The 22,030-nt window shown below is 40.0% G+C and overlaps 1 protein-coding gene across 4 annotated transcripts in view; it reads left to right on the top strand.

The window, feature by feature from the left end:
- The window catches only part of LOC140480035 (uncharacterized), a 53,202-nt gene that overhangs the window by 2,807 nt on the left and 28,365 nt on the right, over positions 1-22,030 (top strand). Inside the window, exon 1 of one of the 4 annotated variants that reach the window (XM_072574578.1) lies at positions 14,545-14,626. The exons of the other annotated variants lie outside the window; for them this stretch is intronic. Coding sequence (XP_072430679.1) covers positions 14,561-14,626 — 66 coding nt within the window. The 5' untranslated portion in view covers positions 14,545-14,560. Of the gene's footprint in view, positions 1-14,544; positions 14,627-22,030 lie in introns of those variants that run through there. 4 annotated transcript variants of the gene reach the window in all.

Here is a 22,030-nt window from a genome sequence, read left to right as displayed (position 1 = left end):
ATAAGAGGTATAGTTTGTAAGTTTGCTGATTACATCAAAATTGGAGGTGTAGTAGACATCGAAGGTTACCTCAGATTACAATGGGGTCTTGATCAGATGGGCCAATGGGCTGAGAAGTGGCAGATGGAGTTTAATTTAGATAAATGTGAGATGCTGCATTTTGGGAAAGCAAATCTTAGCAAGACTTATACACTTAATGGTAAGGTCCTAGGGAGTGTTACTGAACAAAGAGACCTTGGAGTGCAGGTTCATAGCTCCTTGAAAGTGATAAGATAGTCTCAGATAGATAGGATAGTGAAGAAGGCATTTGGTATGCTTTCCTTTATTGGTCAGAGTATTGAGGACAGGAGTTGGGAGATCATGTTGCGGCTGTACAGGACATTGGTTCGGCCACTGTTGGAATACTGCATGCAATTCTGGTCTCCTTCCTATTGGAAAGATGTTGTGAAACTTGAAAGAGTTCAGAAAAGATTTACAAGGATGTTGCCAGGATTGGAGGATTTGAGCTATAGGTTGAATAGGCTAGGGCTGTTTTCCATGGAGTGTCGGAAGCTGAGGGGTGACCTTATAGAGGTTTATAAAATCATGAGGGGCAAGGATAGGATAAATAGACAAAGTCTTTTCCCTGGGGTAGGGGAGTCCAGAACTAGAGGGCATAGACTTAGGGTGAGAGGGGCAAGATATAAAAGAGACCTAAGAGGCAACTCTTTCACTCAGAGCTGGAATGAGCTGCCAGAGGAAGTGGTGGAGGCTGGTACAATTGCAACATTTAAAAGGCAGCTGGATGGGTATATGAATAGGAAGGGTTTGGAGAGATATGGGCCAGGTGCTGGCAACTGAGACTAGATTGGGTTGGGATATCTGATCGGCATGGACGAGTTGGATGGAAGGGTCGGTTTCCGTGCTGTACATCTCTATGATTCTTAAAATGGGGGGGGGGAGAGAGACTGAGGCAGTTACAAAGATGTTATGCAGCAGCAGAACATTTTTTTTTATCCCAAAGCTATCCATTAGAGAGACTCCAGTCCAGAGAAATTATATTACTATCTCAACTCTTTGCATTTCTACATACCTGACTCCTTTCAGTTTCTTTTCAATGGATTGCAGAGATAATTTCATGGTTTCTTTTTGAATCTGCAGGCTTGACCCTTTCACAATTCTGAACACCTACACTTTCTCAGTTTTAACAATCTGAAGACTAGTATATGTGCTCTTTCAACTTGGAAACTTCACAAATAACAACAGAAAACTATGCTGAAGTGATGATTCTCCTGAGTGACTTGATTCTCCTGCGAATAGAAAACATTCTCCTTTCTGAACTGAACTCTTTTGCTTCTTCTGAACTGAGAAAGACTTTAAAAATCTTATCCATTAAAACTACAGATACACTTTGCAGGCATTTAACTGCAGTTTTTCTTAGTAAACAGGATTTGTGTCACTGTCCAAATAACTTTCAAAATTACTGTTTTTAAAAATTCTTCCCAATACTAAACAAATTCTTCTGTTGCTATTTTAACTTCCATTTTCTAAAAAAATGATAATGAATATATTATCTTTTATCATACATGTATTTGCCTTGCCCTGGAATATTGGCCACTTGAGAATTGAGTAAACACGGCATGGGGAGGTGATGCTGTTTAGCGATTGAGGTACAATGTCCAGTTTATCAAGGTTGATTTTGCTAAAGATTTGCTTGAATACTTAATGAGTTAGCTTTAAGAATACATCTGATTTGTCTTCTAGTCTTCTTTTTTAATCTAGTGGTTGTGGCAGAGATATTGATGAATGTTCTCTAGCGTTCTCATGTGGTACTGTTACAGTCCGAGTCTTTTAGTTGTATGCAAAAGCAGTGACGGCAACTGCTTTGAACATTGGTACTTTTGCTGACTTGCAGAGGTCTTTGTTATCAAACACTCATTACTGTAGTTTGTAGATGGCTGAGCTAGAAAAGCTGAATGGCAGTTATACGTTCTTGCCAATGGTGGGTCTTCAACAGAGGTGACTGTCAAGGTAAAGCAGATGCTTGATATATCCCAGAGTGTTATCTTCCAAATACATGGGAGGTGGTATAATTGGAAAACTAGGTGTGGGATGGAATGAGTTTTGGTTTAGCAACATCAAAGGACAAGCTGAGTTATTTGTTTTGAAGAATTGAACAGATTGAGAATGCATACAAATGTAATGCAGAATTGCTGACACAACTGTCATCTGAAAATTGTAGATCTGAAAATGGACGTCAATAGTGGTCAGTTTAGGTTTGACACAACAATAGATAATAGTATTAAATACTGCCTAGATAGAAAACTTTAACTGCACAGGGTACTTGATCTTTGGGGGAAATTTATAAATAATATAGGGTTATCACGCAGTCTAGCTTAACCCTAGTCTAGTGTCTCTTTCTGATCTCACGCTCTGGACAGTTGCAGACATATCATGAAACGATTGCAGGATTATAATAAAGGTTTCTTACACATCCAAATCTTCGAAGCACAATTCACAGAACTTTGTTTTATAAGAAGCCAAATGTATTGGTCACATTGCTGACTTTTAGGAATTCATTTCTAGGATGTGGGTGTCACTGGCTGGCTAGCATTTATTGCCTGTCCTTGCTATTCTTGAGAAGGTGGTGGTGAGCTGCCTATTTGAACTGATGCAGTCCACCTGCTGTGGGTTAGCCCATAATGCCTTTAGGAAGGGAATTACAGGATTTTCACCCAGCGACAGTGGGGGAACATGGATATATTTCCAAGTCAGGATGGTGAGTGCCTTGGAGGGGAACTTGAAGATGGTGTTGTTTCTATATATCTGCTGCCTTTGTTCTTCTAGATGGAAGTGGTCATGTATTTGGAAGCTTCTGCCTAAGGATCGTTGGTAAATTCTTGCAGTGCATTTTGTAGATGGTACACACTACTGCTACAGAGCATCGTTGGTGGAGGGAGTGAATGATTGTGGAGAAGTGCAAATCAAGTGGACTGCTTTTTCTTGGATGGTGTCAAACTTCTTGAGTATTGTTGGAGCTGCACTCATCCAGGCAAGTTGGGAGTATTCCATCATATTCCTGACATGTGACTTGTAGATGGTGGACAGACTTTTGGGAGTCAGGAAGTGAGTTACTCACTGCAGTATTCAGAGTGTCTGATCTGCTCCTGACACCATTACATTTGTGTAATGAGTACAGTTAAGTTTCTGGTCAATGATAACCCTCATTGATAGTGGGGTATTTAGTGATGGTGACACAATTGAACATCAAGGGGCAGTGGTTACATTGTCTCTTATTGCCTAGCATTTCTTTGGAATGAATATTACTTGCCACTTGTTAGTCCAAGCCTGGATATTGTCCAGATCTTGTTGCATTTGAACATGGACTGCTTTAGTATCTGAGGAATCAGGAATGGTACTAAACATTGTGCAATCTTTGGCAAACATCCCCACATCTGACCTAATGATGGAGTGAAGATCGTTAATGAAACAGCTGAAGATAATTGGGCCAAGACACTATCCTGAGGAGCTCCTGCAGAGTCATCCCTGAGCTGAGATGACTGACCTGCAACAACCATGACCACTTTCCTATATTTCAGGCATGACTCTAACCACCAGAGAATTTAGCGAGCTTTGAGAAGATTTGTAGCTCAAGTTCAGGTTCTGGATGTAGGTTTACTCGCTGAGCTGGAAGGCTCATTTTCAGATGTTTCATCACCATACTCGGTAACATCTAGAGTGAACCTCTGAGTGAAGCACTGCTGATAATTCACAGGAAATGACATCACCAGCCATCACCAAACATATAAATAGAAAGCAAGAGTCATCAGCAGTGCTTCATCCAGAGGCTCACTGAAGATGTTACCTTGTATGATGAAATGTCTGAAAATGAACTTTTCAGCTCGGCAAGCAAACCTACATCCAGAGAAGCACCATCCTATGAACAAAGAGAATTTTGTCCATTAGACCACTGTCTATTGATGGCCCTAGTAGCTTCAAGAAAAGACTTTGCATGTTATAACAGTCAGCATTGTTTGGATCTTTCATTCTTTCTCTTCTCACCACCATATCTTTTTATATTCTAGATTTATCTTTGTGCATTGGCCTAGAACTGTAAGAATTCTGCTTTTTAAAATTTAATCACCTTTGGCTATGTTCATCCCAGCAGAGAAAATGCCCAGACCTCTTTTTGGAAGTCACATAGTTCAGTATTGCTTCCTAGTGACAATGATTCTTGAACCTGATGGTTGACAGGATCCAACTATTCTGGAATTATGTTGGGCTTGTGAAGATTTCCCAGATTGGCCATGAGTTACACTTGGAATTCTCACTTCAGTGAGGCTGCTTCCAAGCTGAGACATTGAGATGCTCTCCCTTTGACCATCTGGCATTGCGATGTTTTGCGTGTTCACCACCACCACTGGTCAATCTACTCAACTGGCATTGGTCCCTGCAAGAATTAGATGATACAGATATCATATTTAAATCTTTGATCCAAACAATGACATACTCCAGGAAATGTCAAAACTTTGCTGAGAGTTCCTCCACATGGGTTTGTATTTATCTTCCTGGTAGATGAGGATTTTTGTTTTACAATGAGGCCACAATAAGCAATAGCTGTCAGATAGTGAACACTGTTTACATTGGCTTTTCCCATCCTGTTTTATTTTGTCCCAGATGGTGCTCCAGACTTCAGAGACATGGACAATGGTAGCCAGTTAAGTCCCCAGAAGAATGACCTTTTCCTTTGAGGTTGCAGTGGGAACTTTCTCATCGTTAAAATAGAACATTAACCTTACACTGTCATTGCATTTGAGGTTTAGGGCATAAGCCCTGTTGCTGGTGATGAGCTGGAGATGAATTTTTCATTTGTACAGCTAGTAGGTTCTAGTCATTCACACACAATTGTATTCTGGATGGCAAAACCAATCCTGTGAGCTCAAGGGTCATGCTCAGTATTTTCTTTCCAGTAGAGCGTCTATCCCCTGCTTGTTCCTGAGGCTGTCCCACCTGCCCAGGAAGGTAGTTCTAACCAAGGTTATCACCTTGGAGTTTTTGTTAACTCATTAATATGATTACAGTTTTCTTTCTAGACAGTCATCTGGATGATCCATTGGTTCTCTAGTTCTCCAAATGGCAGCATTTCAAATGTTTACTTTCTTTGAACGCACAGGATGTGGTTCTCCAGCCAGAAATTAGGTCCTTATGGCACCTTTTCAAGTCCATTCCCCATTTGGGATCAGCAGATACTATCCTGTAAGGAATTTCTTAGTGAGAGATGCTGCTACTCAAAGACACCACTGTGCTATCAAAGATGTCAAGCATCCTTCATTCACTGCCCTGCTCAGTCAATCTGCCTGGTTTGAAATCAAAACAAAACTGGGCAGTTAACTAGCAACCATTAACTCTCGCATCCTCTGTAGCACCAACTCTACCAGAGTACGCTGGCAAAACAATCAAAATTTTCTTCTCGTACAGTATAAAAATTGGTTTTCCCCTTTTGGTATTCTTGCATATTGTCCTAATGAGTGCAAGATGAAAACATTGAACAAAATATTTTTTTCTCAGCAATACTCAAGTTTGCAGATTTTCAATTAGAGGCTCAGAGCCATATTATGGGTGCCAATGCCTTTTTGCCACACAACTTTGTAAATGGGCACTGGTGGAAGCATCTGTGTGACTTTGCATAATGTTGTATGCTGGAGTGCCATCATAGTTGATAGATTTTTCTTTTGTTTAATCAGTTGGTCTTCCACTGAAACACAAGTATGCCATGAAAAATAAATATTATACAAAATAAATGAACACAGAAATCCTGCAGAGTGTGAAAATGGATAAGTCCCCTGGGCCGGATGGTACAAGGATCCTCTGGGAAGCCAGGGAGGAGATTGCCGAGCCTTTGGCATTGATCTTTGAATCGTCGTTGTCTACAGGAATAGTGCCAGATGACTGGAGGATAGCAAATGTGGTTCCCCTGTTCAAGAAGGGGAGTAGAGACAATCCTGGTAATTATAGACCAGGGAGCCTTACTTCAGTTGTTGGTAAAATGTTGGAAAAGGTTATAAGAGATAGGATTTATAATCATCTAGAAAAGAATAATTTGATTAGGGATAGTCAGCATGATTTTGTGAAAGGTAGGTCGTGCCTCACAAACCTTATTGAGTTCTTTGAGAAGGTGACCAAACAGGTAGATGAGAGTAAACCAGTGTGGTGTATATGGAGTTCAGCAAGGCATTCGATAAGGTTCCCCACAGTAGGCTATTGTACAAAATGCGGAGGAATGGGATTGTGGGAGATATAGCAGTTTGGATCAGTAATTGACTGACTTGCTGAAAGAAGACAGAGGGTGGCGGTTGATGGGAAATGTTCATCCTGGAGTCCAGTTACCAGTGGTGTACTGCAAGGGTCAGTGTTGGGTCCACTGCTGTTTGTCATTTTTATAAACGGCCTGGAGGGCGTAGAAGGGTGGGTTAGTAAATTTGCAGACGGCACTGAGGTTGGTGGAGTTGTGGATAGTGACGAAGGATGTTGTAGGTTACAGAGAGACATAGATAAGCTGCAGAGCTGGGCTGAGAGGTGGCAAATGGAGTTTAATGTGGACAAGTGAGTTGATTCACTTTGGTTGGAGTAATCGGAATGCAAAGTACTGGGCTAATGGTAAGATTCTTGGTAGTGTAGGTGAGCAGAGAGATCTCAGTGTCCAGGTACACAAATCTTTGAAAGTTGCCACCCAGGTTGACAGGGTTGTTAAGAAGGCATTCAGTGTTTTAGCTTTTATTAATAGAGGGATCGAGTTCCGGAACCATTAAGTTATGCTACAGCTGTTTATTGTGTACAGTTCTGGTCACCGCATTATAAGAAGGATGTGGAAGCTTTGGAAAGGGTGCAGAGGAGATTTACTAGGATGTTGCCTGGTATGGAGGTAAGGCCTTACAAGGAAAGGCTGAGGGACTTGAGGCTGTTTTCGTTAGAGAGAGGAATGTTGAGAGGTGACTTAATGGAGACATATAAGATAATCAGAGGGTTAGATAGGGTGGACAGGGAGAGCCTTTTTCCAAGAATGGTGACGGTGGGCACAAGGGGGCATAGCTTTAAATTGAGGGGTGATAGATATAGGACAGATGTAGTTTCTTTACTCAGAGAGTAGTAATGGTATGGAATGCTTTGTCTGCAACAGTAGTAGATTTGCCAACTTTAAGTACACTTAAGTCGTCATTGGACAAGCATATGGACGTACATGGAATAGTGCAGGTTAGATGCGCTTCAGACTGGTATGACAGGTCGGCGCAATATCGAGGCCCAAAGGGCCTGTACTGCACGGTAATGTACTATGTTCTATGTTCTATGAAGTTAGTGCTGGAATAGTTTGATTCCGGATTGAAATCTGACTTGATAGATTTTTCTTTTGTTTAATCAGTTGGTCTTCCACAGAAACATAAGTATGCCCTGAAAAATAAATATTATACAAAATAAATATTATACAAAATAAATGAAGATAAGTAGAATGAACTAAGCTATTCATGTACGGCACACTTTGAAAGATTTCAGAACACACAGGTGCTGTTTTACATATCTAACTAAGACCAGGACGTTTGCGACTGAACCCGAAAGGCTATGAGCAAGAAAAAGCAATTCTCAATCCTCACTGGGAGCAGCCTATAGCATTTTGCTGTTGATAATGTCCAGTCATAAAATACATCCAATGCAAACAAAACCTCATACACACTCTCATGTACAAGTCTTTTTCAAAGACAAAACACAGGGATCTAGAAATAGTAGCAAGTTAATCATTAAGCCCCTTTATATACACAGTCTCCCATACCAGGCACTGTACATGGTCTGGAGTCTCATCCAGAAGTCAGTCAGGTTATAGAGTCACCGAGATGGACAGTACAGAAACCGACCCTTTGGACCAACTTGAACATGTTAACTAGATATCCTAAATTAATTTAGTGTCATTTATCAACATTTGGCCCTTATTGCTCTAAAACTTTCCTGTTCATGTCTCTATCCAGATGCCCCATCACCTCCTCTGGAAGGTTATTCCATATGCGCATTACACTCTGCCTGAAAAAGTTGCCCCTTTTAAATCTTTCCCCTCTTACCTTAAATCTATACCTTCTAGTTTTGAACTCTCCCACCCTGGGAAAAAGGCTTTAGCTATTCACCCTCTCCATGCCCCTCATGTTTTTCGAAACCTTTCATAAAGTTACCCCTTAGCCTCTGATGCTCCAGGGAAACAGCCTCAGTCTATTCAGCCTCTCCCTTTAGCTCAAACCCTCCAACCCGGCAACATGCTTGTAAATCTTTTCTGGACCGTTTCAAGTTTCCCAACATCTTTCCTACAGCATGGAGACCAGGATTGAATGCATTATTCCCAAAATAGCCTAACCAATGTCCTGTACAGCTGCAACATGACTTCCCAGCTCGTATACTCAATGCTCTGACCAATAAAGGCAAACACACAAACACCTTCTTCACTACCTTGTCTACGTGCAGCTGCACATTCAAAGAAATATGAACCTGCACCCCGGGGTCTCTTTGTTCAGCAACACTCCTCAATGCTCTATTATTACATGTATAAGTCCTGCCGTGATTTGCAGCATTGCACATTTATTCAAATTAAATTCCATCTGCCACTCTTTGGCCAATCTGATCAATATCCCGTTGTAACCTCAGGTAACCTTCTTCACTATCCACTACACCTCCAATTTTAGTGTCATCTGCAAAATTACTAACCATGCCTCCTATGCTCACAACCAAATCAATTATATAAATGACAAAAAGCAGTAGACCCAGCACCGATCCTTGTGGCACATTGCCGGTCACAGGTGTCTCCTGCCTCTGCAGTAGATGGAGTGGGCTATGGTCGGTCCATTGGCTCCATAGCAACAAATCTGGGGATGGTAGGGTTAATGCAATCATGGCGATGTATAGGCACCAGTCAAGGATCTGGACATGTGTTGTCTGGTTCTGTTAGTCAAGTGGATTACCTATGGTCAGTCTGTCATGCCCATCCACATAAAGAGCGGGTACGGGATTGCAGATGTGGCACAGCCACAGCACTGACCCTCAGTAATTTAGTCTTTGGGTCTGATGTCTACAATTCTTGGCAAGGGTACAGTGAAATTGTGAACTCAGGAAGCAGGAGTTCCAAAGAGTAGATGCTGTACAGCCTGGATGGCAAAGGTGTAACATGGGAGGGGTTCATCCACGGTCTGGAGCATCCTGTGTCCAAGGGGGAATCCTGGCACTAATAATGGTCACGTAATATGCCAGGGTCTCGGTAGAAAGGGTAAGTAGGTGAAGGCAAATAAAGATGGGCCAGGCAGGAACTCAGGGGAAATGTGAATCCTGTGGGATTGACATGATGGGCCACTAAGCAAGACTACTATTAGAGATATTGATCTTGGGGTTGAGGACAGAAGCTACTGAAAAAGGGTGGAAAATCAAAAGTGGGCAACGTGAAGAAAATGTTTACATGCAGCTCTGAGTGGGGAGAGGAAGTGAGCTGTGAGAGAGGGGGCTGCAGCAACAGCAGTTATGAGGCTTTTGAAGGGCCGATGAAGGTACAACACACAGGCACACGAGCTGTCTATGGCCATCCCACAGAACTGATCCTGTCTGTAGGTGGCACCTGTCTGACACAGCCACTGCTGTAGAACACTTTGACAGCTACACCTATGCACAAGGAGGGAGCCAGGCATTAGGAATGTTGCACCAGGAGGTCCAAAAATGTGAGCACCCAATGCTAGCTTGTGCTGCCCTTGCTTTTAGATAGCGCTGTCAGTGCAGACTTTCATCCATTGAGCCTCGTGTGTAGCCATGAACTGCTGCTGACTCCTGAGAAAATACATTGAGCATCTATACAGAGAAACTCAGACAGATGCACGAAAGTCAATGCCATCACATAAATGTACGCACTTTTATTACCAAAAAAACTTCCTTCACTCTTGTCACCAAAATGACCTTATTATGTTGCCTTCTTTCTGTCCCTCCCATTGCATCTCAGTGCAGTACCTGATTCCACAGCTAGGTGGAGGCAGACTAGGAGCCTGCTCTGACCTGGAGGTTAGGTGGAGTGAACCCAGGAAGAGCATGAGTCTAGGCTGGCCAGATGTGCCAAGAAAATGCTAGAGGCAAGTTGACCCTTCTTGGTTTGAATTGAAAGGATCATATGCGGGGTGGCAGGAAGGGTGAAGTTAGAGACCCAGGTCAGCTCTACAATTATCTTGTCAAGGGTTCTGTATATGGTTCCTCCTGTGGCTGACATCACCCTGTAACCTTGTGAGAAAAGGCACTTTGAGTGCTCACTAGGTTTCCCCATTCCCTATCCTTCTGAGGACTAATGGCTGAGGCAATGGATTGTAGGTTTGTGCACACCTCCAGCAGGTTTTGAGGGTGCTGGGCGTTGATCTCCATAGCAGCCACCAACCTGTCCATAGAGAAGCCAGACAGTTTCACAATTTATTGCCCGGCTGCAATGAGGGCCATTGAGTCCCACCTTGTCTCTACTGCTGCTGTTCCTCCTTGTGCATTTGGGTGAAGTCCCTGATTGCCAACATACAGGGTCCTCTTCTGCCTAGGAATGAGCAGGTGCCTGGTATGATGATTTTCTGGAGTATCTTTTCCTCAGCATTTCTAAATGAATTGAATTGAATTTATTGTCACATGTACCGAGGCACAGTGAAAAGCTTTGTCTTGCCAGCAATACAGGCCGATCACAGAGTTAAGTAGCATAGATATTTAAATAATAGTTAAACAGCAGCAAAAACAAAAACACAGGTACAGACAAATTTTAAGAGTTTGTGAGTCCATTCAGTATTCTAACAGTAGGGTAGAAACTGTTACGAAACTGGCTGGTGCATGTGTTCAGGCTTCTGTACCTTCTCCCCGATGGTAGAGGTTGTAGAAAAGCATTGCCATGGTAGGATGGATCTTTGAGAATGCTGGCAGCCTTTCCTTGACAGCGGGCCTGGTAGATGGATTCTATAGATGGTAGGTTGGCCTTTGTGATTGTCCGGGCCGAGTCACCACTCTGTGTAACCATCTCTGATGTTGAATGGTACATTTGCCATACCAGGTAGTGATACATCCAGACAGAATGTTCTCGATTGCACACCTATAAAAGTTGTCAAGGGTATTCGCCGTCATGCCAAATTTCCTCAGCTGCCTGAGGAAGAAGAAACGTTGTTGGGTGTTTGTAACCAATGAGTCCAAGAAAACTTGTTGTGGATGACCACTCCCAGAAGCTTGACACTCTCCACTCGTTCCACCTCTGAGCTGTTAATGTGTAGGGGAGCATGAGTAACGTCCCGCCGAAAGTCAATAATGTGTTCCTTGGTTTTACCGGCATTGAGAGCTAGGTTGTTCTCAGTTCACCATTTTTCCAGGTCTTCTACCTCCCACCTGTAGTCTGTTTCATCGCCATCTGTGATTCGACCGACTATTGTGGTGTCATCAGTGAACTTGTAAATGGCATTAGTCGGTATTTGGCATGGGTATACAGTGAGTACAGTAAGGGACTGAGTCGCACTCCTGCGGGGCTGCAATGTTAAGTGTTAGTGAGGATGAAATATTGTCCCCAATCTTCACTGATTGTGGTCTCTGGTTCAGGAAACTGAAGATCTAGTTGCAGACAGTGGGGCTTAGTCTGAGATCACTCAGTTTAGTAATTAGTCTCGAGGGGTTAATAATGTTGAAGGTGAAATGTACTCAATGAGTAGGACTCTTGCATAACTGTGAAGGGCAGGTGACATGGCATCTGATGTGGAACTGTTGGTCCAGTAGGCAAATTGGAGTGGGTCAAGAGTAGTGAGGAGGCTGGTGTTGATTAATGCCATGATCAGCCTTTCAAATGCATGACCACTTTGAAGCTTTCTGTCTTTTTTTTTGTTCCAATATAATAGATATATCCACAATTACAAACTGATGTAACTACTTGTTTCCATGTTACGTTTTTGTACGCAGTGCTTTTAGGCTTTTGCAATTGTGTCAGATTTGTTCAAACGATTAGTCAGTTTTTATTTTTCAGTTGACGTTCATGCTTTTGTTTGCTTCAGTGATGGTGCCAGTAGAAATATCTGTCCAAATGTTGAAATTGTCATAACAATGTTCTTAGGATACTGACAAACAAACGCTTCAGCTCCAAGAAAAAAAATATTATTTAATCACCATCCATCAACTCCAGTTGCATGTGATAGCTGATCTAGAGATTAAAACACATAGCATATTTGTCAATCCGAGATATCAAATGAACATAGGCCTGTGTAGTTGTAGTATTTTCTATCAGCACCTGAAAAGGTGGGACAATATTTCAAGTTGGATCCTTCAGTGAGAACTAGAAACTGGAAGTTTGGAATGAAGTAAACAAGAGGAAATGTAGAGAAATCAAAAGTAATAGTGACGACTTAACAGCATTTCACAAGTAGAACTGTCTCTGGGAGATATCATATGTATCCTTCCAAAGTGAAGGATTTATTATTTTCTATTTTGATTGCTCTTGAACAAATTGCACTTCCTCCTTCCATCCGGATCTATCGCAGCATGTCATCTTGCCACCCAGTGAAAGACTCTGAATGTTGGATTTCTTCACTGTATCAGTGGGGATTGGGGTTGAAAAATGTTGTACACAGCAGCAATGTCCCCATGATCCAATTCAGTAATGCCCAATTCACGTGCCGTGTAATTTATGTAGCCTGGAAGATACTATATACGGTACATATTCAATGGAAGGTGTAACCTCACAAGGTTCTTTTTATTCAAGTGGGTTTTTGGTGATTGTAACGAGGTCAGCCAGGTACGCCAAATAGAATATAAGTTCCATGAATGGGGCTGTTAACCTGGTCCAACCAGGGAGCCCTGGCTGACAGATATAAACAGGAGTGTCAGAGGTTCTGCTCACTCTGAAAGCTGGCTCTGAGGAAGCCAGACCAAAGTCAAGTGCTATGCATATACAAATAAAGGATGAGTTGGTGAATGGATACCAGCCTATGTGAATGGGGCTGTTCACAATATTTGACTCAATTTTTAGCCCATACACCTGCTATTCAAGAACAAGAGGATGATGAGAGATTGCAGAACGTTATTCTTTTTTCTTAAGTCTAAAGCCATGTTATGTAGAAATTGAGGACAGAGTCACTGTGGCTGATTGTCTACCTTCTGTCGTCTTGTCAATGCCCTGGTAGCAATAGAGGGGAACCATATGGAATGTACAGGTAAACGTAGCCACCTGCAAATGTGTAGTACACAACATTGTGTATAATTGACCACAGTGGACTTTACAATGGATTTTTTTTCTAGTTTGATTCGAGTTGAGTATTTATTTCATTTAGTGACACCCTTTTAGAGGTACATCTTGTTGTATTGATTTCTGGCTAGTGCCACTGCAATTCCCTCCACAACACTTTATGATCTACCGTAACTAAATTGTTCCTTTTTTTAACTTGTTGGTAAGTTGTATATGCAAATTATTGATGTGCCAATGTGGACATATTCATGTCAGTTAAAGGGGATTGCAGAAATCATATTTATGAGATAAATAAATGTACAGCAGATTTTATGCCAATGTTTGAGAAAGCCTCTGAATTGTAGCATGATTCCTTATTTTAAATGGGTATTCATAACATTCCATCTCTACATATGCTGTGGTTAAACTTTTGCCAATGAGTAAATTGTCTGCTTTACTTGCTAGAATGAATCTTTGTGAACATTGGAACATAGCTAGTGTCTCATTCAGTAAAGTGTACTTTCATTTTAACGTTTGTTTCAGGTAAAGTTATCAAGCTCTTTATAAATACCAATTCCTGCTGTTGATTAGAAGTGCATTAGGTGCAGCTGTTCAGTGCACTTGACCCACATTATGGCCTCCAGCACATGAGCAACTATTAAGAATTGCACAGTATTGTTAGTCTGTACCAAGGCAACTAGTTGATTATAATGTAGCGGCTTGCAATAAAACTAATACTGTATATCCATGAAATGTTCCCCCTAGTGTTACAGCTCAATTAAGTATAGCCCTTTGTAAAACTTCTACAAATGAATAAACAATATATTACTGCAATCGCCTACTCTTTTAAAATAACTTCTTAACATTATTTACTAAGACCTTGTAGAAATTATTATATATGATCTTCTTAATTCAGTCTCAAATATATCCCAAGTATAATAAAATTGCAATCTGAAATTTCACTGTTTAAATTACATAGATACGTATTAGTTATAAGTTATTGGAGAATATACAACGATGGAAAAGTGACCTCTCAAAATTATGAAAATGCACAGTATACCTACTTCTATAGTATCGTGGTAAATATGTATTAAATATAAAATAGATTTAAGATTGATTGTTAATGTGCCTTCTCCAACACATCCCTCAACACCATTTCATGGGAGTACAAAACAGTGCCTGAGGAAAGAGAATTGAACATAGCCTATTTGCAGTATGTACTACCCTTGACAGCATGTCATTTAGAATCTCATCTCTTTTTATCGACGCAAGGTTCTAATCAATACCTCTGTAAATAAAAACTAAAAAACGTTTCAGCTTTTTCACACTTGCTGAAATGTTTTCAAATCTCGGATGACCAGAACAATTTTTATCCTATTTGACATGATTTCAGTTTGGTTAATTTATACCAAATGTCTGGTAAGTGTCTTCTGAAGTATGATTTGGATCGATTGATTCTGAGCAAAATAAATGATAAGCCTCTTTCAAATTTAGATGGGAAAATCATATTTATTTGTGGTTTCATTTGTGTGTTTTGCAGATTATCATTTTATGCATATGCAATTTAATCATGGAACTTTATTTACAGATTGTGAATTTATACTTTTTGTTCAATGTATATAGACCGATGTATCAATAGGAGAAAATTGACTGTATTTCCCTTTTATTAAAATTTGAGTTGGCATTTTCCGATAGTGCTTTATATAAGACATTGTTGGTTAATCCACAGGATGCATGTTGTATAAGCAATCCAAATAATTGGAGTTTGTGGATTTTTTAAAAATTAATTTTGTTCTGTATAAAACAGCACAATAGAATGGCAGATTTGGAATCTATTTACACATCATTTGAAAATGGGTGATAAACTTGGTGAAACATTTGAAAAAAATGTATATATTTTATGCAGTCTTGGGATGTGAGCACCTGCGGCAAGGCCTGCATTTATTGTTCAACTCCCAAATGCCCCTTCAAAGATGGTGCTGAGCGATTAGTACAGCTTGTGGTGTAGGTAGCCACACTGCCAATAGAGAGAGAATTGGAGGAATTAGGAGTCAGGACGGTATTTTACCTGGTTAACTTGGATGTGGTGGAGGTTTGTAAGATCTTATCACATGAACATGGCAATAAAATGAAATGCTGAAACAATTTTACTATTGTGATACCAGAGAGGGGGTGTTTTTATTGAGGCATGATTATGGAAAATTGAGTACTTTTTGCTAAAACTATATGTTAAGTGGTGATCTGGTGTTTAAAATGATGTATGTCTAAACTGAGGTTAATAAAGTGCCAATTACTAAGTTGCTAACCAGGGGATAAGCATTTTAACATATTTGTTAAAAGAGCAGTTAGGATGACGAATGGATTCTTTGCTACGCAGAAGAATATTGAATATTCTGCCAGACACGATAGAGGTAAATCTACAATTTTTTGAATGAAAAGCAAATAAATATATGAAAAAAAATAAAATTTATTATATATTGGACAGAAGGAAAACTCATTGCCTAGCTACCCTACAGTGAACAACTTGCCCCCTAACTCACTAAGTCTGTCCACCAACTACAAGTCACAAATCAGCAGTTTGATGAAATACTCTGCACTTCTCCTGATGAGTATAGTTCAGACAATACTCAAGTAGCTCAGAGTCATCTGGAAAGGGCACTACAGCCTGCTACATTTAACATCTCAGTGAGAACCCTAAACATATGCTCCATCACTAAGGCACTGTAATAGTAGTGTAGATGTTTTTAATAAATATGTTCAGATATGTAATGACACATTTCTGGAACAGGTTACACTTGAATCTGAGCCAGTTGTACAGACCACAGGCCCTAGTGGTAGCGATGCCAACCACAAGAGTCAACTTACCATGACTTTCTGGACAGCACCTTCCGAACACATTATCTCCATCACTTGGAAGGATAATGTTAAAAATCACACAACACCCAGGCTATAGAATGGCAGGATTCCTGAAGAAAGGCTTATGCCCGAAACATCGATTCTCCTGCTACTTTGATGCTGCCTGACCTGCTGCGCTTTTTCAGCAACACATTTTTCAGCTCTGATCTCCAGCATCTGCAGTCCTCACTTTCTCCTACCAGGTTACAGTCCAACAGGTTTATTCTGAAGCACTAGCTTTTGGAGCGCTGTTGCTTCATCAGGTGGTTGATGATGAAGAAGCAGCACTCTGAAAGCTAGTGCTTTTGAATAAAACTGATTTTTAACTTTGTCCATCCCAGTCCAACACTGGCACCTCCAAATCGTGGAAGGATAAGGGCAGTAGATGCATTGCAAAAACACTGCCTGCAAGTTCCTCCTGAAAGTACCCCTCGAAGCCTCTCACCATCCTGACTTAGAACTCCACTGTTGCAGGTGTCTATTCCAGAACTCTCCCAACCTTTAACAGCATTATGGAAGTACCCACACGAAGTAGACTCCATTGGTTCAAGAAGGAGGCCCACCATCACTGTCTCTCCTGGAAAAGAATGTATTGGCAAGAAATGCTGACCTTGGCAGTGACGCCTGCATACCACACAAAACTAATAATTAAAAAGAGGGATAGTGAACACAGTTACAGAATGTAATGTGTGATTTAGTTAAAAATGTCACAGTACTAATCAAAGTATCAAGCAGCATTCTCGCTGCTGTGGGTGGATTTGAACAGTGATGAGCACATACGTGGGAGGTAACAACATATTCCAGAACCTTCATAAGCACTGGAAGTTGGAGATGGGTGCAAGTTCCTGAGGACAGAAGATTGTTGAAGGTAGGGGAACAGTGCTTGAGGAAATGCTACTATTAGGAGGGATTGATAACGGGCAAGAAGGTTTTTTTTTGATGGCTTGTTAAATATAAATGAGGTTAGAGAATGAGATGATTGGAATTGTGACTGAGTTGAATCTGCAAAAGGCAGCATGGTCTTAGTGGAGAGAGTGCTAGGAAAGTAAAGAAAAAATAAATTGTGGTGTATTGGTAAAATTTCTAGATGATCTATTGGAGACAAGCAGCTGCTAAATCAAAGCATTGTTCAAATTTAAATGTTACCTTAAAGGATTCAGGATGCAAGTCGAAATTTTTTTGACTTGCCATGAGAATGTCAAATCAGAAAATAATATTCACTTAATGCTTGTGCAGGCTACTGTGAAATTGTTGCTTTATTCTGAAGCAATTTTGCTTTGTGCTCTTCGAGAACTTGCTCAAGGCTATTTGAATTCTGTTTTTTTTCTGAAAGTAACTAATTCATAGTTGAATGGATATCCGCATGATAAGCCGTAACTAAAGAAAAACTTGTAAAGCCAAACAGTTCCTATGTATGATGTGACTGATGTAAGTAAAACATTTTTATGTTTTGCAGAACATTTACACAGGTTTGTGCACAGTGATTACTAATTCATCTATGGAAAGGGATTGCCTGTGAAAACAACATTTTGGGATTGGACATGGGAAAAAAAATACAGCAACAAGCAGGAATTGTAACTCTTTGTTTGACATGGCTTGCTTGATATCTGATGAAGTTTCCATGCGAGGGCCTGTGCTGTTACATTGTTATATAAATGACTGGCAAAAATGTTGTATTCACTCCAAATCCTGTTTTGGGCAAGATAACATAATTGTTTTCTATACTACACATCCCTAAAATCATTGAACAAAGACAAATACCCCAGGGATAGAGCAAAATTCTGAAGTAGTTTGATTGGAGAAATCTGATGCTGTGCATTAGCACATGATAAGTTTTCATTCACCCCAGTTATACAGGTTGTTTTCTTTTAAATTGCCCTTTCTGCTACATCAATGTGTTGCAGTTCTTAGCTATGTCATTGCAAGCAAGCACCAATAATTCCTTTTTAATTATCCTGTTTTGAAACACCTTCAAGCCAGGTGAGACTTTGACCTGGGCCTTAAGATCTAGAGATAGGGACACTACCACTTCTCCACAAGACCCTCAACCAAGAAGGCATGTGCTTTTTTACAAGGAGAGAAGAGATAAATTGATGGCTGTTTCAATGCCATATGGCAAATAACTGAAGCAGGCCATCTACCTAGCCTTTGGTCAGTGTAAGCATATGTGTGATACTGTTGGGTTATTTGTCTTAAAAACTTTTTTCTTAGCTGTGGACATAACTAGCAAAGTTGTAAAAACAATGACTGCAGATGCTGGAAACCAAATACTGGATTAGTGGTGCTGGAAGAGCACAGCAGTTCAGGCAGCATCCAACGAGCAGCGAAATCGACGTTTCGGGCAAAAGCTTTATTCCTGATGAAGGGCTTTTGCCCGAAACGTCGATTTCGCTGCTCGTTGGATGCTGCCTGAACTGCTGTGCTCTTCCAGCACCACTAATCCAGTATAACTAGCAAAGTTGTCTGCTGTTGTTCTGAGAAAGTAATGGCAAAACTTCTTTTTAAGTAAGTTTGTGCAACAGATTTTTGGTTTGTTAATCCACTTATTTTTTTGATTTGATTTATTGTTGTCATATGTACCTAGGTACAGTGAAAAGTTTTGTTTTGTGTACAATGCAGGTAGGTCATACCATATAAAGTGCGTAGGAGTAATAGAACAGAGTGAGGAATACTGGCTATAGAAAAGGTGCACAGAGAGTGCGATCAACATTAAACTTAAAATTTTAGTTTATTCAGAAGTCCATTCAGAAGTCTAACAACAGCAGTGAAGAAGCTGTACTTGAATCTGTTGGTTTGTGTGTTTAAGCTTTTAAATTTTAAGCTTGAGAATTGAATACATAATAGGCTGGAAGATTGCTTTAACCTATAATTTATTATTGAAACAATTGTGCAGTTATGACGGTGCAGTTGCTTTTCCTGATGGTGAACAGTCATTTGGGAAGATCAAAATCTTTGGGTTACTGATCTCATACTGCCATGCCAATGAGTGATTTATTACATTATTTCATGGAAGTAAATCATAGCTTCAAGGTTTTTGTTTATAAATATGCTAAAGCAGTCTAAGATATGCCCATCCATTTCAAAATAGCACTGACACTGGTTGTTCATGTCTTATATTTGTCTTATAGGTCAACCCCCAGCCACTGTAAGAATTTTTCAAGAGTGACTTATACTCCTTCATTGGGTGTAAAGTGTGTAAGATAGCCAATGTCTTGAAAAGATCATTTTTATTGCTTTTTAATCATACTTAATTCTTGTAAACTGCATCGAAGAACTTATCTGGCCACCCAATATTTTTCCAAGAAATGGTAGCTGTAACAGTTTCTAACATTGCTGCAGTGTTTTATGTTTTTTTTCTGCAAACTAAACTTTAATCTAATCAAGAGAACTACTTTATCCCAATATTGTATACTTGGTGTTCTTTTACTCTATAATCAACTGTCTAAAATGTCAACGTTACATGAAAAGAGAGCAGATTGATATATAGCAGCATTAGGCTTATTGGTTCAAACAAGAGCCTTATTTGACACAAAACATTAAACCTGCTTCTGTCTTCACACTGACAGACCTGATGAATATTTCCTGCAATTATAAATTTGATTTCAGATTTCCAGCATCTGCCAAACTCCCTGTACAGCTTAAAACAAGCAATTCATAGCTCTATTATCTGTCACCCTAGATTTGCATTTAACTAACTCTAATTTAATATGATTTCAAAGCTTTGCTCTGGTGTTCTTGATTTCCAAAATGTCAAATTTGACAACTTCTAGTTATTTGAAACGTGAGTACTGCCAGGAACTCTAATTGGTGAACTATGAGAATAATTCTGCCAATCTGTGATATAATAAGTATTGAGTGCTTGGTTATGAAGGGTTAGTCTGTCTTCTCAAAGTAACTTCTAAATTTTAAAAGTGTGCCATGTTGATGATTTTTTTAAAACCAACGCGATTCTGTATAATTTATCACTCTAATTACTGCTAATACAGTCTATTCACCCAATTACTATAAAGGTTTCTTGTACAACAAATATAACCTGAAATTTCACTTAATCAGCATACTTACATAGTTAGGATTGTTAGGAAATTTGTGCATAAAATAACTGGAACTCTGAGGCATTTGAATTAACAGTTTCAAAATAAAGGGATTGACCATATCAAGGTTCTTTAAAATATTGTGTGTGTATCTTTTTAACGTTTTTGCATTGGAAGCAGCAGGTAAATAAATGTTGCAGAAACCCTTGAGAGGACAGATCTTGATCAATAATATTAGTTGCAGTTGCTTCATAGTCATGATTTATGTTCTAAGATTTTCCAGCCTAAACACTTCCACTGGACTAATCTCTGCAGCAATAACCATGTATTTCACTTGAAACTTTTTTGCTCATTTTTTAGCTGACTGTTGCACTTGTTTCCCTGCAAGTCCAACCTTATCTGATTCTCCCCCCTGTCCAAACTTTCCTTTCTTTTTTCCAGTGTATTTCTATTTTTAACTTCCATTTATATCAACCCATAGGGGTGGCACATTGGCTCAGTGGTTAGCACTGCTGCCTCAGAATGCCAGGGACCGGGGTTTGATTCCACCCTCAGGTGACTGTCCGTATGAGGTTTATACATAGTCCCAGTGTCTGCGTGGGTTTCCTGCAGGTGCTCCGATTTCTTCCCACAGTCTAACGATGTGCAGGTTAGGTGAATTGGCCATGCTAAATTGCCCATTGTGTTCAGGGATGTGTAGGTTAGGTGCATTAGTCAAGAGTAAATATAGAGTCATAGAGTAGAGAAATGGATTTGTGTGGGTTACTCCGTGGAGGTTCAAAGTGGACTTGTTGGGCTGTAGGGATTCTATGATTCCATTCAATGCCCACCAGGAATTGTTTTCAAATTATATATGACATTGTCTATAAAGCATTTACGTCTGGTATTCAAGAGGCCAAATGTACATTTTTAGTCAGAGTTTTATTTCTACTCGTAGTCCACAAGCTCCAACAATGCTGCTTACTTGCTGCTTACATCCAGTCACATGCTCATCCAATGATCATAGAGTCATACTGCGTGGAAACACCCTTTGGTCTACATTGACCACGTACCCAAACCAAACTAGTTCCACTTACCTGCCCATATCCCTTCAAACCTTTCCTATTAATATACTTATCCAGATGTCTTTTAAATGTTGTAACTGTACCTGCATCTACCACTTCCTAAAGCAGTTCATTCCTCATACGAACCACTGTTTATGGAAAAATAAATTGTCTCTTGTGTCCTTTTTAAATCTTTCTCCTCTCACCTGAAAAATATACTCCCTGATTTTGAACTCCCCTACCCTAGGGAAAAGACCCTTGCTATTCACCTTATCTATGCCCCTCATGATTTTATAAACCTGTACAAGGTCACCCTTCAACCTCCCTATGCTCCAGTGAAAAAGGACCTAGCCTATCCAAACTAACTTTAGAACTCAAACTTTCCATTCCTGGTAACAAGTTGGAAATCTTTTTGAACCTTCTTCAACTTAATAATATCCTTCCTGTAACAAGGAGACCAGAACTGGACACAGTACTTCAGAAGAAGTCTCACCAACGTCATGTGCAACCTCAACACGACACCCCAACTCCTATACTCAGAATCTGAGCAATGAAGGCAAGCATACTAAATGCCTCCTTAACCACCTGTCTGCATGTGAAACAAATTTCTAAGAATCATGTACCTGAGCCCCTCGCGCTCTCTGTTCTACAACATTACCAATGGCCCTACCATTAATTGTATAAGTCATGCCCTTGTTTCTTTACCAAAATGTAATACCTCACATTTATCCAAATTAAACTCCATTTACCACTTCTCAGGCAACTAACCAAATTGATCATGATCACTTTGTAATCTTACATAACCTTATTTAATAGCTCCTTTAATAGTATGCAATCATCATTTCTCTATTTTA

Source organism: Chiloscyllium punctatum, chromosome 7 (genome assembly GCF_047496795.1).
Source record: "Chiloscyllium punctatum isolate Juve2018m chromosome 7, sChiPun1.3, whole genome shotgun sequence".
Lineage (NCBI taxonomy): Eukaryota > Metazoa > Chordata > Chondrichthyes > Orectolobiformes > Hemiscylliidae > Chiloscyllium > Chiloscyllium punctatum.
Note: the sequence above shows the minus strand (reverse complement) of the source record. Positions and strands in the feature narration are given on the sequence as shown.